A 14,217-nucleotide genomic window follows, 5' to 3' on the forward strand; every position below is an offset into this window, starting at 1 on the left:
TGTGAAAAGAACTCCCAGTTCACTTGCCGTAATTGTACGGCGTTTTACACAACCGTACGCAGGACAGTGTCCTGGCATCCTTGGTCTTTTGGTTTTCTTGCCGTCCATTCACATGAAATGTAAAGTATTTGACCTCCCTAGCTTAGAGTCCCGTAGCCACGCAGCTCAAAAGGGGCGTGTCGAATCTAGCGATACCTGTGGGGGACAACCTTCCGGAAATTTGACGGACAGCCTGCTCGGCCAATGGAGGGACGAGAACATGACGCACGATGCTACAACTTGTGGCTACTTCCAGCTGAAGGGCCAGAATTCCTGTTCGTTACAGAGGTGGCAAAACGCTGTCGGGATATTGTACCTATTTCATGTATATTTTTATTTTTTTAAGTACAGTATCTCTTTTAGTCCCAAGTGTTATTTTTCACTAATGACCGTTAAAACACACACACACACCGAAATCAGTTATATTAAATTTACTATTACAATACACATAGATCAGTTTCGATGTGTAATGACTTTAATGTTGGCGACATAATGTAATTTGAAAAACATGCACATATAGAATCAAGTTAGTAGCTACAATCCATGATATAAAACCAAATAAAATTAAAAAAAAAAAAGTTTGTGAAACCCCACAAACTTGACTCCTTAAAACTTTGTAATCTACTTGAGTGGACATGTTAATTAGGTTGTTGGTTGATTTGTGAGGCAGATCTTTGGACGTTGTCTGTGATGAGAAAAAAATTTCTTCCTTTTCGGGGGATGGACGAAAGCAGAGGTGTTAAAGGAGTAGAAGCAATTCCTGTAAAGTATAAAAATATATTACTGGAAAACAAATTACACTGCAAAAACTAAAACCTTACAAAAATTCAACGTCTCAAATCAAGGCAAAATATGCTTTTTTTCCCCCCGTCAGTCAGGATATTTATTCTTACCCGGGAGTTTTTTTTTTTAAGAGCATTTCACTTGCTTCTATCTTATTTTCCTTAAAGAGTTTACGGTATCAATAGTCCTCATTCTAAGAGCTTCTTCTTGTTTTTTTTCTAAACCCAGTTTTTGCAGTGTAGGACCAGTAACACCAACGATGAGCTCCTGTCACTTTACCTCACCATAGAATACATTTTTGTGTATGCATGGATTAGTAGAAAGGTAAGATCAGGGACAAATATGCAAAATTTGAATGCTGTACTGTAATCTGTTACATAAATTTGGAAGAGAATTTCACCCCCCCCATACAGTAGTTTGTACATGCGCGCCCTCTTGTGGATCAACTGAAACATTGATTTTACCAAATATTTTTAAAAAATGTAAACGTCTGCATAAATGTGTTATTTATATTTATTAATAGACTTCAGTAAGAAAATAGTTGTCACATTCAAGGATTATCTTGCAGACAATGACTCGTAATATAGTGGATTTTATATCAGTCAATTGCCAGATTTTTGCAGCATGGGGGAAAAACTTTTTTCAAACTGAGATAATGTGGTTATACAATTATGCTAACTGGGATGTGGCTGTGTACAGAATTAACTAATCACATTCAAACTCATGTTAAATGGAAATCAAGGCACATCTACCACCGTTTAAAGTGCCTCGGATTAGTCCCCAAATACATCCGAGGCCATTTTGCAATACGTGTTTATTTGGGAGACTTTGTTGTGGGCCAGCGAAACAAAGGTTGAAAAATTTGGTCAAAATTCCAAATGGTATGTTTGGCACCAACACAACACAGCTCATCACCAAAATAGCACCATACCCAAAGTGAAGCATGGTGGTGGCGGAATCATACTTTGGACGCATTTTTCCTTTTGCTGGAATTGAGGCCATAGACAAGACGAAAGGAATTATGAACAGTTCAAAATAGCAGTCAGTGTTTGGAAGAAAATCTGCTTAAAAGTTTAAAAAAAAAAAAAAAAGTCAGGAAAAGTCTATTAGAGCACTTGCAATTTATTTGGGGATAGTCAGAGGCACGTTTAACGGTGGCAGGAGTGTGTAACCTGAGTTTGAATGTGACAGGTTAATTCAGAACACAGCCACATCCCTAGTTATAAGAGGGTGTGTATACTTTTGCAGTCACATCACATTATCTCAGCTATGTTTTGGGGCCATCTCAAAGATTTCCTCTCTTTCAATGGCTTTGTACAGATAATAGGCCCCATTAATGGTGGAAAAAGTTTTGATTCTTGGTCTCATTTTATTAAATCTTAAAAAAAAGAAAATAAATAAATAACCTGGCGTTACCTGAAGCAGCGCAGTGCCGTAGTGACTCTAATAGGTTGCTGCTTTTAAACGTGACGACTGCACTTGAACGGTTCCTCTCGTTCGGTCATCCTCTGGTTTATTGGGTCTTTGAAGTTTGTCTCCAGCTGACGACAAGTCAATATATAATCACAATTAATGATAGCAATGGGTTATTTCACCAACTCAAAACAGTGGAGGTGTGATGGTTCACCCTTAAAACTCACTTCTCACACCCTGTTATGATGAAAGCAATGACAATGTCTAACCACTGCCCCACTATGCTGCCAGCGCTGACGTCGCGTTTGTAATTTTCTGATTACAGGATGCCGTGACACACAGAAATATCAGTTATTTGAGTTGTGTTAAAAAAAATAAATACAAAAACAGCTAATGCTGAATCTTATCTTACAGTTGTGAGGAGTATATTTCAGTGAATCTCTGTGGATGAGGCTTGCTTGACCCTATGCAGCAGAATACAGGACAACCTCAGTTTCTGACCAACAATTCAGTTTCATGAAGAAAAATTGCAAAGAAAAATTACTTGGGCTTACGCATTATTTTCAGTTCAATCTTGGCATGGCTGTGGAAGGCTCAGTTGTAATTTTTCCTCACGCCATGTAAACATCATTGGCTCCATACATCACACATTGTAGGTACTGTATTTGTGTTTTGCTCTAAATTAGCCTATCAATATGACTCCAAAGCAAGTGTTATCAGGAAGACTAAACATTACAGAAGGGGGGAGAGAGAAGAAGAAGAAAAAAAAAAAAAAAGAAAAAAAAGGAACTCTCTAAACTCAAAAACGATGTTCATGTTTGTGATCTTGCTGCGTAGTTTGGTTTTGTGAAATCTATCGTCTGTACATTTGTGATGATGAATCAAGTTTTGTATCATGCACCCAAAGACATCTAACAACATACAGTAGGTGCACACAAACAGGACAGGTTTGAATTAAAAAAAAAAAAAAAAAAAGCAGTCTTCGCCCTAAGGAATAAGGAGATGCTAGCTAACAGACTCAAGAGGCACCAGTCCCAGCCAGTGAGTGTTAGCCGCACTAAGAGAGGTGAAAGTCCGGGTTCCACTGTCAGCCACGGTACATGCTCGCTGGGAGTAGTGTTACGGAGGCTCCATGATCTGCCATTTTCCTGTAAACCACGTGTAGCATTTCAACATGCCGTCTTTCACTTTGCATGACTGCCCGCACAGACTTGTTTACATACACTATGGATACCATTAGCCCAAAACGGTTTCCAAATCCCAACACTGTTCCAAACCTGGTAAGTGCAACAATATGCGAAAACTCCTTTATATCAAAAGGTGTTTACACTTCTTTCTATAGTGTCCCATATTTTGTATTTTCAACTACACGCTGATGAAATTAAAGTAAAACGGATTAACTGCATTTCTATTCATTTCGATAGGACACATCACTTTGGTTTGCGAATGTAGTCACGGAACAAGTTTGTGAATTGAGGTTCCACTATACTTCTATTTGCATTACAGTACTTCCTGTGAAAACAAGTGTTTCTTAATCTGGACTACATTAGAGGTTGACATGCAACCTGTAACATATTGTAGAATGTTTGAAATGAAGAGTCCATTGTAATTACAAACACAAGCAAAACTTGTAAACTACCTTGTAAACTACAGACTGTAGCTGCGGTAAATTGCCAGCACCAAATACTTCACAGGCCATCTGAAGTCTGTTTACTTCATTCTCATCTTGTTCTCGCTCTATGTGGGGGTCTGTGTAAAGAAAGCTTGTTGAGCGTGATTAAGAATTATACAACACACACACTAAACATTGTTATGTTTGAAAGCCTATAAAAATAGTCACAAATTGACAATCACATGATACATACGTGATGCTATTTGAGTCCTTTCTACAAGAGGCCTAGGATACTTGGCAGGGAAAACCTGGACAAAAAAAAATAAATAAATCACAGTACTAGAAATTACATTACTGTGAAGTATTTTGTTCCAAAAATGTATTTTCTTACTTGATGCCCAATAAAGTTCAATGTTCATGGAATATATTGCTTTCACTCAATAATGGCCTTACCTGTTCATACTGCTGCATCAGCAGGTCCCGAATTGCTGAGAGGTTTTGTCCACTGAGGTTTGCATCCTTAATTGCCTCATGTCGAGTGGCTATAATCAGAGCCTAAAAGACAAAGTTGTATTTTTAGATAAAAGCAAGACCATACAATGTCAGCGAGATTGGTCAATTTATGGTCATTTTCTCCACCTGGGACAACAGGCGCTTCTGCTTGGACGAGAGTCTGGTCACAAAGACATATGGAGTTTGAAGATAGTGAACAGCGTAAGTTGCTTTCATGTTGTTGGGTCGAGAGTAGCTGTCCCCCCACGCAATGCGTATCCAAACAGCTTCATCAGTGTTCTTCTTCATCTTGACAGACACCTTGGATGTCAAACGTCAAGCTTATGTGAAACACTGAGAATATTCGGTGAACATGGACTTCAGAAAATCAAAAGCAATCATATGACTTACATGTCTTGCGACCTCTTTGAGGTGTGATTTGAATTGCTCCTTGAACTGCATCAAATCAACAGCTTGCGCATCAGCTGGAAACAGCGAAGAGAAAAGTGACAAAATATGGATCCATACCAAATTGTACCCCTCATGTTGTGGTATGAGAACTATCCTATCTATTCTATTTACAGTAATGTCAAATGAGGGCCATTGTTTTTGAAAAAAACTTGACAAGGACCAAACTCATAACGTTAACAAACATCCGGAAATGCTTGCAGCACAATTGTTCACTATCTGCTAAACTGCAGCTAAAGTGAGTTGAGTTTACTGCAAACATTACTCAATTTTTTACTTTCAAGTCAAAGCAAAAAAATAAAAAAAATCAGAATGAGGGTTCGTATCTTGAAAAACTCAAGTGGGTTCACTTGTATCTCAAGGAACCGCTGCATTTCATTTTTACCTTTATAATAACCACGACAAGACACGATGCTGCCTTCTGTCCATTGGCGACCCACATGACTAGGTTAACTGAGGCTTCCAGGCACCGAAACAAACTAGAATTAAAGACCTCAAGAACCTCCACGCCCCCCAAAAAAATCTTCATTAGATCATGCGCTTACATTCAGGTTCCACGAGTCGTAACGCATGCCACATCCCCTGGTTTGGCTTGTCCATGACATCTGAAAGACAAATACAACAGAACATATTACTGGACAGGTGGCACTCACATTAAAGAATGTGAATACAACTATGAATTACTTACATATCATCTCTAACTCTGCTACATGTCGAACAGTCCATCCGTTTTCCTGCAAGGGAGGGAGCAAAATGTTAAGCGCAAAGTGACCCACAGTGCAACATAATTATCTATTACACAGTACATAAAATACTAGTTGGTCATACGCCACTAATAATGAGGGGCCGGTCTAAGCCAACAATGCTCGGTCCAGTTGTTTATTTATATTGTTTGAAATTTAAAATTCCATTTTTTTCATGATAAATTATTTGCAGCAATATTCATTTGATTTATTATTAATTGCTTTGAGTGATCTTAGTACACTCATAGCCATAAATGCAATTTTACTAACAATCGACATTGTAAATTCTTTGTGAGCTTCGGTTTCGGACAAGAATTTTAATTTCAGTGCATCAACCAAAAAAAAGAAAGCATCATGGTGAACCCGGGTGTGCAGTAAAGTTGTCTATTTATATTGACAAAATGCTATTGTGCTAACGATATGTATTCACATCCAAGTCAGCAAGCATTTTTCTAAGCGAACTTCTATGTGACTGGTTCTAATAAAGAATATAAACACAACACACAAGAATTTCACAGATGCGTATACCTCACTGAGAGCAAGAAGTTGGTCCGCCAACGCCCATTTCGTTGGAGTCAAATCGATGTTTTGTTGTTGAGCCGCCGTCAAACGGCCCCACTTCTTCAGCGTCACTTTTAGAACTGGAGTCGGTATCCGTCGAACAAGCCGACGTAACAAACATCTCACCTGGTCCTCCATTGGACCGCAAACAAAACGGTGCTCTCAGATTTCTAGCTCGTGCCTTTTGAAACAAGCCACATTCGCAAGGCGAACAAACCGACCAATCAGATTACGGCAAAATATTGGACGTACTTCGTATAGCGCCTCCTTTTGGATTGGAGTAGTTCCGGGGCGTAAAAAAAAATAAACATGCAGATGGATGTTTTACTTTAATCTAACCATTTTAGACGATAAAAAAGTTAATTAAACACGTTTAAGGTGAATATTAAATCAACTACTTTCGTTTATTATTTCACAGACGCGAAAAGTTAATCTAAAACCTATTGGGGATAATTCTGTACAATTTTGCCACGAAACGCTCCGCCTTCTGGGCCAAAGAACAAACTCAATTGGTGAATTAATGAGGAAGTGGTCACCGATTGGTTGTTAGGGATTGTCATTCAAACGCCTGTCCTTCAGTTATACAAACCATCCCACAGTGTCATGTCCCTCAGCACAGTTTGCCCATTTTCTTCCAAAGTAATACAGTACAGTATCGTTAACAATCCAACCTATGTAATGTATTGATTTGTGGTAGGCCGTATTGGCGGTCAAAAAGGACAAGACAAAAGGACGATACCATCGACACTTTTAGCAGATTTGGATTGGGTTTAAATGCTGCGTTAGCTAGCTTGTAGCGAACCTAACGTTTTGCCGACTTGTTCTGGAAAACCTCTTGGATGAATCACCGTGTCTACTGCTGGTGAGGGGTGATTGGTCGACTGAATTATTATTTCATATATATATATATATATATATATATATATATATATATATATAATGTGTATGTGTGTGTCTGTGTCTGTGTGTGCAGGTAAGTGTCAACAGAGACCAGCATCTCAATGACGACACAGGAGGGAGAGGGGTGGGGAGGCATTAGTATCCTTCATGTCAAATTATGCACAATATTGGGTTTTAATGGCCATATTTGTCAATGTAAGCTAAGAACCAAATAAGGCAACTGAGAGCTTCTGTTGTTTGTGGCTTTTCTGTACAGTATTTGCACAGTACAGGACCTTAACTCACCATGCACCCTGACCTGTCACCTCACCTACACACAGATGAGTGTAATGAGCTAATAAACCGCCTGAAACAGTGTCACTCTGAGGTATGGCAGTAACTCACCACCTTATTTTGCCTCTTAAACACTTCTAAAAACATATTCTCTTTGGCTGTAGCATAATTTCCTGAAGTTCTTTGGGACGTGTAACGACGTTGACCGCGCCATGCGTCACTGCCTGAAGAATGAGGTAAACGTTACACTTGTGTGCATGTAAATCCTGAACCGATTAGGCACAGTGTATTCACTGAGTCTTTGTATTGTTGTCATTTAACAGAGACTGGAAAAGCGGGAGCGTAGCAAACAGCATGCACAAGCCATGAAAAAGAGGCTCAAAGAAGGACCCAAGGAAAAAAAAAAGAAAGACATTTAAATTACAAGCTTGCATCCAAGTGTCCAGATGAGATGCCGAACTAAGCATGTCTCGCTGCTTTGGTGGTTAAAATCATATAAATGTCTGAATGTTGATGACTTTGTGGCAGAGGGCGGCACATGACAGTATCTTAACGTTTGGTGATGTACAATGACCTCCAAAAGTATTGGAACAGCAAAGTCAGTTCCTTTGTGTTTGTTGTATACTGAAAACATTTGGGTTTCAGATCAAAAGAATATGAGACAAAAGTTCAGAATTCTAGCTTTTATTTTATGGCGTTTACATCTAGATGTGTTAAACAACTCCGGACAGAGCACCTTTTGTTTGAACCTACCCACTTTTCAAGTGAGCTAAGGTATTGGAACATATGACTGATGGGTGTTTCTAGTTGCTCAGGTGTTGCCTTTTAGATTGATTGCTTAAATATTAGTGCTTGTTTTTGGCTTTCACCTGTGAAAACTTCATTTGCTGTGAAGCCAACATGAAGATCAGAGAGCTGCGTAAGGGAAAAAAGCAAACCATTTTGAAGCTGAGAGAAGAGGGAGAAATCGATCAGAGCTATTGCACAAACATTGGGCATAGCTAATACAACAATTTGGAAGGTCCTGAAAAAGAAACTACTGGTGTACTGAATATCAGACAAACAGGTCGGCCAAGGGTATCAACAGCAGTTGACAGAAAAATTGTGAGAGCTGGGAAGAAACACCCAAAGTCAACCGTCGGTGACATCACCGCCAACCTCCACAAGGCAGGGGTGAAGGTGTTGGAAGGCCAGATTGGGTTTTGCAAAGAAGTACAGAGATGAGCCACAAACGTTTTGGAACAAAGTTTTATGGACTGATGAGACCAACATTAACCACTACCAAAGTGATGGAAAGGCCAAAGTATGGCAAAAGAAAGGATCTGCTTATAATCCAACACACGCAAGCTCTTCTGTGAAGCATGGTGGATGTAATGTCATGGCTTGGGCTTGCATGGCTGCTTCTGGAACAGGCTCACTAGTCTTTATTGATGATGAATAATAATAATTAATGAATTCTGAACTCCATGCAACCATTTAGTCTGGCAATTTACAGAAAAATGCATCCAAACTAATCAGGAGAAGCTTCACCATACAAGACAATGACCCAAAAACACATTGCCAACACAACAAAGGACTTCATCAGGGGGAAAAAGTGGAAGGTCTTAGACTGGCCGAGTCAATCACTGACCATAACCCAATAGAGCATGCATTTTACCTCCTGAAGAGGAGACTGAAGGGAGAATTCCAGCTTTGATTTTATGGTATTTACATCTACATGTGTTAAGCACAGAGCACCTTTTGTTTGAAGCCGCCCCCTTTTCAAGTGAGCAAAAGTATTGGAACAGAGATTAATAAATTAATTTAAAAGTGAGTAATATTTCGTATTTGGTGGCATAACCCTTACTTGGAATAACTGCATCAAACCTGTGACCCATTGACTTCATCAGACTGTTGCATTCTTCATTTGAAATGATTTTCCAGGCCTTCACTGCAGCTTCTTTCAGTTGTTGTTAGTTTCTGGGGGTTTCTCCCTTCAGTCTCCGCTTCAGGAGGTAAAATGCATGCTCTATTGGGTTATGGTCCAGTGATTGACTCAGCTAGTCTAAGACCTTCCACTTTTTCACCCTGATGAAGTCCTTTGTTGTGTTGGCAATGTGTTTTTGGGTCATTGTCTTGTATGGTGAAGCTTCTCCTGATTAGTTTGGATGCATTTTTCTGTAAATTGCCAGACTAAATGGTTGCATGGAGTTCAGAATTCATTAATTATTATTATTCATCATCAATAAAGACTAGTGAGCCTGTTCCAAAAGCAGCCATGCAAGCCCAAGCCATGACATTACATCCACCATGCTTCACAGAAGAGCTTGCGTGTGTTGGATTATAAGCAGATCCTTTCTTTAGTCATACTTTGGCCTTTCCATCACTTTGGTAGTGGTTAATGTTGGTCTCATCAGTCCATAAAACGTTGTTCTAAAACATTTGTGGCTCATCTCTGTACTTCTTTGCAAAACCCAATCTGGCCTTCCAACACCTTCACCCCTGCCTTGTGGAGGTTGGCGGTGATGTCACCGACGGTTGACTTTGGGTGTTTCTTCCCAGCTCTCACAATTTTTCTGTCAACTGCTTTTGATACCCTTGGCCGACCTTTTTGTCTGATATTCAGTACACCAGTAGTTTCTTTTTCCGGACCTTCCAAATTGTTGTATTAGCTATGCCCAATGTTTGTGCAATAGCTCTGATCAATTTCTCCCTCTTCTCTCAGCTTCAAAATGGTTTTCTTTTTTCCCTTAGACAGCTCTCTGATCTTCATGTTGGCTTCACAGCAAATGAAGTTTTCACAGGTGAAAGCCAAAAACAAGCACTAATATTGAAGCAATCAATCAATCTAAAAGGCAACACTTGAGCAACTAGAAACACCCATCAGTCATATGTTCCAATACCTTTGCTCACTTGAAAAGTGGGTAGGTTCAAACAAAAGGTGGTCTGTCCGGAGTTGTTTAACACATCTAGATGTAAACGCCATAAAATAAAAGCTAGAATTCTGAACTTTTGTCTCATATTCATCCTTTGATCTGAAACCCAAATGTCTTCAGCATACAACAAAAACAAAGGAACTGACCTTGCTGTTCCAATACATTTGGAGGGGACTGTATACTGTCCAGCAGTGACAAATCCTGTGATGGAGGACACTGGACAGTTTACGCCAACATAAAAAGAACACCATAACATTATTTGTCATCTGTTGGCCTTCAAACATGCGTCAGCCTTGTTCAAGACAAGAAAATCTGTTGGTGGGAATTAGCAATTCTCAGGACACTTCAGGTACACCCACACAATAAAACAACAGCTAATATAAAAACTGTATTAAAATCAATTCTGCCTTCAAAGATGCTCATTTTTGATTGACACAACAAAATGTGCAATCTTGCTTTTGTATTTTCCAGTGTTATAGAACTGTACTACATCCTACTGAGAGCTGTTCCTACTAATATTTAAAATTTTTAACTATGGGAAGGGCAAAATATTAGAAACACCTCTCTGTATGATGAGATATTTTTGTTGCTGGATTATTTAGACAGTGAAATATTTTTTTAGCTGCTGGACTAATCTCCATCTGGGTTGGGAATAATATTGATTCGTGTCATTTCCTTCAAATAAAGTGTTCATATTAAAGGAACTTCACAGATATGTAGGTAAAGGGTTTTCATTACAGTAATTCAGTGCATACTGATTATTGCATTCACCATGTAGACATCACACAATGAAAGCAACCTTTCCAAGATGGCGCCTACCAGTGTGGTCGCCTCGGTAACGCGCTCTCTAGTATTGTCTTTGTTTTTGTGTTTTTCGTGTGTCTTTGGAGACCTTACACGACTCACTTACACAAGGGGAGACCTGCTAACCATCAAGGAGGCTACTCCGGACTTTCTGTCACCAACTTTCGAAAATCCACTCAGTTTTTTCCCCGAGTTACTCACCGGAGCGGCGTCCACGGTTTTCGGCGCATGGAGGCGGAAGCGGCGCCACAGCGGGAAACGAGCCGGCATTCAGGTGAAACTCCGCAAGAGAGGACACAGATTGGCGTTCCCGTCGATCCACCTCGCGAATGTACACTCCCTACCCAACAAAATGGACAAGCTTCATCTTCTGTTAAAGACCAGTAAAGACTTCGGATGTTCCGCGGCCATGTGCTTCACGGAGACCTGGCTTTGCGACGCTGTACCCGATGGCGCGGTCATGCTTACCGGCTTCAACATTCATCGAGCGGACCGCGACATGGAATCATCGGGGAAAACGAAGGGCGGCGGGATATGCCTCCATATCAACGAAAAATGGTGTACGGACGTCACGGTGCTCAGCACACACTGCAGCCCGCATTTGGAGTCGCTGTTTTTGAACTGTAAACCATTCTACTCTCCACGTGAGTTTGCATCGTTTATACTGGCTGGAGTCTATATTACACCTCAAGCTAACACGAACGCCGCATCGCTAACGCTCGCCGAACAAGTCAACAAAATTGAAAAAAAACACCCGGACTCACCCCTCATTATTCTCAGGTACTTTAACAAAGCTAAACTCAACCACGAACTCCCTAAATACAAGCAGCACATCGACTGTCCTACCAGGGAAAATAATACTTTAGACCACTGCTACACTACGCTAAAAAACGCATACCGTGCTATACCTCAGTGCAGCCCTGTGCTCGTCTGATCACTGCTTAATTCACTTAATACCGACGTACAGGCAAGAACTTAAATGTGCAAAGCCTACAGTGAAAACAGTCAAAAAGTGGACCAATGAAGCCAAGATGGAACTTCAAAGCTGTTTAGACTGCACAGACTGGAGTGTCTTTGAACATTCAGCTGGCAGCCTGGATGAATATACGGACACTGTCACATCCTATATCAGTTTCTGTGAAGAGGTTTGTGTACCAACAAAATCATTTTGGACATTCAACAACAACAAGCCGTGGTTCACTGCTAAACTTAAGCAGCTTCGCCAAGCTAAGGAAGACGCATATCAGAGCGGGGACAGGGCCCTGTATAATCGAGCTAGAAACCAGCTTACTAAAGAAATTAACATTGCAAAGAGGATCTATGCAGCAAGGTTGGAAAAACAGTTTAGCGCGAACGACCCTAAATAAGTCTGGCATGCATTCCAATCGCTGACTAATTACAAGCGACGATCCCCCCAAGCTGAGAACAATAGCACACTAGCCAACGATTTGAATACCTTCTACTGCATATTTGAAAAGGACAGTTTCACACCACACACCCACCCGGCTGCACCCGCGACCACAACCACACCTCTGACTTCTGCGTTAACCATACATGAACAGGATGTGAGACGCATCTTCAAACAACAGAAGATTAACAAGCGGCAGGACCGGACCATGTGTCCCCATCCTGCCTCAAAGTCTGCGCGGACCAGCTCGCTCCAGTCTTCACTCAGATCTTCAACAGATCTTTGGAAATGTGCGAAGTTCCATCCTGTTTCAAACGCTCCACCATCATTCCAGTCCCCAAGAAACCTGCAATCTCTGGTCTGAATGACTACAGGCCTGTCGCTTTGACATCTGTGGTCATGAAGTCCTTTGAACGTCTCGTGCTGGACCACCTCAAGAGTGTCACAGGTCCCCTGCTGGACCCCCTGCAGTTTGCCTACCAAGCGAACAGGTCTGCGGATGATGCAGTCAACATGGGACTGCACTTCATCCTAGAACACCTCGACAGTGCAGGGACCTACGCGAGGATCCTGTTCGTGGACTTCAGCTCAGCGTTCAACACCATCATCCCTGAACTCCTTTCAACCAAGCTTCTCCAGCTCAGCGTCTCACCTGCCATCTGCCAATGGATTTACAGCTTTCTGACGGGCAGGACACAGCAGGTCAGGCTGGGGGAGGCCACCTCATCCACACGCAGCATCAGCACTGGGGCGCCCCAAGGTTGTGTCCTCTCTCCGCTGCTCTTCTCTCTCTACACGAACGACTGCACCTCAGCGAACCCGACTGTCAAGCTCCTGAAGTTTGCAGATGACACCACTGTCATCGGCCTCATCAAGGACCGTGACGAGTCTGCATATCGACAGGAAGCGGAGCGGCTGGAGCTGTGGTGCAGCCGACACAACCTGGAGCTGAACACGCTCAAGACTGTAGAGATGATCGTGGACTTCAGGAGGTATCCTTCGCCACAGCTGCCCCTCACGTTGTCCAGCTGCCTTGTGTCAACCGTCGAGACCTTCAAGTTCCTGGGAATTACAATCTCTCAGGACCTGAAGTGGGCGACCAACATCAACTCCGTCCTCAAAAAGGCCCAGCAGAGGATGTACTTCCTGCGGCTTCTGAGAAAGCACGGCCTGCCACCGGAGCTGCTGAGACAGTTCTACACAGCGGTCATCGAATCAGTCCTGTGTTCTTCCATCACAGTCTGGTTTGGTGCTGCTACAAAAAAGGACAAACTCCGACTGCAACGGACAATCAAAACTGCTGAAAGGATTGTCGGTACCCCCCTACCCACCATTGAGGACTTGCACGCTGCCAGAACTAAGACAAGGGCGTGCAAAATCCTCTCGGACCGTCTGCACCCCGGTCACCAGCTCTTCCAGCTCCTTCCCTCAGGTAGGTGCTACCGATCAACGCAAACTAGAACTAGTAGACATTCCAACAGCTTCTTCCCTCTTGCGATCAACTTCCTGAACACCTAACCTATAATTCCATTACAACAAGCTGGAAATTTTTTGACTTGAGTTCGTTGTCACATTTCTGTGGGGCCAATTATGTATTACTCGTGCACCCACTGTAGTTGTCTCGCCATGCTGCACTCTTTGCATATACTGGCCACTCATGCCAGAGTAGCATCTGCTCCATTTGCACACTGATTGAGGAGTATCTGTAACATTTGCACAACCAACATTGTCCCAGATGATCGCACTACTCGTCACTTTAAACCGCATACAGTCCTTGAAGTCTCAGTGCCCTTTGCACAATGGTCA

At 41.7% G+C, this 14,217-nt stretch overlaps 2 protein-coding genes across 2 annotated transcripts; one reads left to right on the forward strand and one right to left on the reverse strand.

Annotated features, from left to right (window-relative positions):
• Positions 1-455: 455 nt before the first annotated feature.
• cenpn (centromere protein N) lies at positions 456-6,300 on the reverse strand. The gene is given in 11 exon segments (XM_061701216.1): positions 456-799; positions 2,239-2,296; positions 2,298-2,363; positions 3,875-3,984; positions 4,101-4,155; positions 4,301-4,402; positions 4,487-4,660; positions 4,751-4,824; positions 5,353-5,412; positions 5,496-5,541; positions 6,079-6,300. Coding segments are annotated over 11 exon segments (1,038 nt in total). The 5' UTR covers positions 6,250-6,300; the 3' UTR covers positions 456-677.
• Positions 6,301-6,687: 387 nt separating this feature from the next.
• cmc2 (C-x(9)-C motif containing 2) lies at positions 6,688-7,916 on the forward strand. Its single transcript, XM_061701229.1, has 4 exons — positions 6,688-6,973; positions 7,268-7,378; positions 7,449-7,520; positions 7,608-7,916. Exons 2-4 carry the CDS (start codon positions 7,298-7,300, stop codon positions 7,701-7,703), a joined length of 249 nt encoding a protein of 82 aa, XP_061557213.1. The 5' UTR covers positions 6,688-6,973; positions 7,268-7,297; the 3' UTR covers positions 7,704-7,916.
• Positions 7,917-14,217: the final 6,301 nt, after the last annotated feature.

This window comes from Phycodurus eques, chromosome 2 (genome assembly GCF_024500275.1).
Source record: "Phycodurus eques isolate BA_2022a chromosome 2, UOR_Pequ_1.1, whole genome shotgun sequence".
Lineage (NCBI taxonomy): Eukaryota > Metazoa > Chordata > Actinopteri > Syngnathiformes > Syngnathidae > Phycodurus > Phycodurus eques.

What these genes read in the sequence shown, in the direction of transcription:
- cmc2 (XM_061701229.1), top strand. Translation starts at nt 7,298, where the DNA reads ATGCACCCTGACCTGTCACCTCACCTACACACAGATGAGTGTAATGAG. An exon ending in TGAAACAGTGTCACTCTGAG is followed by an intron (nt 7,379 to 7,448) that starts GTATGGCAGTAA and finishes CTTTGGCTGTAG; the next exon opens with CATAATTTCCTGAAGTTCTT. An exon ending in GTCACTGCCTGAAGAATGAG is followed by an intron (nt 7,521 to 7,607) that starts GTAAACGTTACA and finishes GTCATTTAACAG; the next exon opens with AGACTGGAAAAGCGGGAGCG.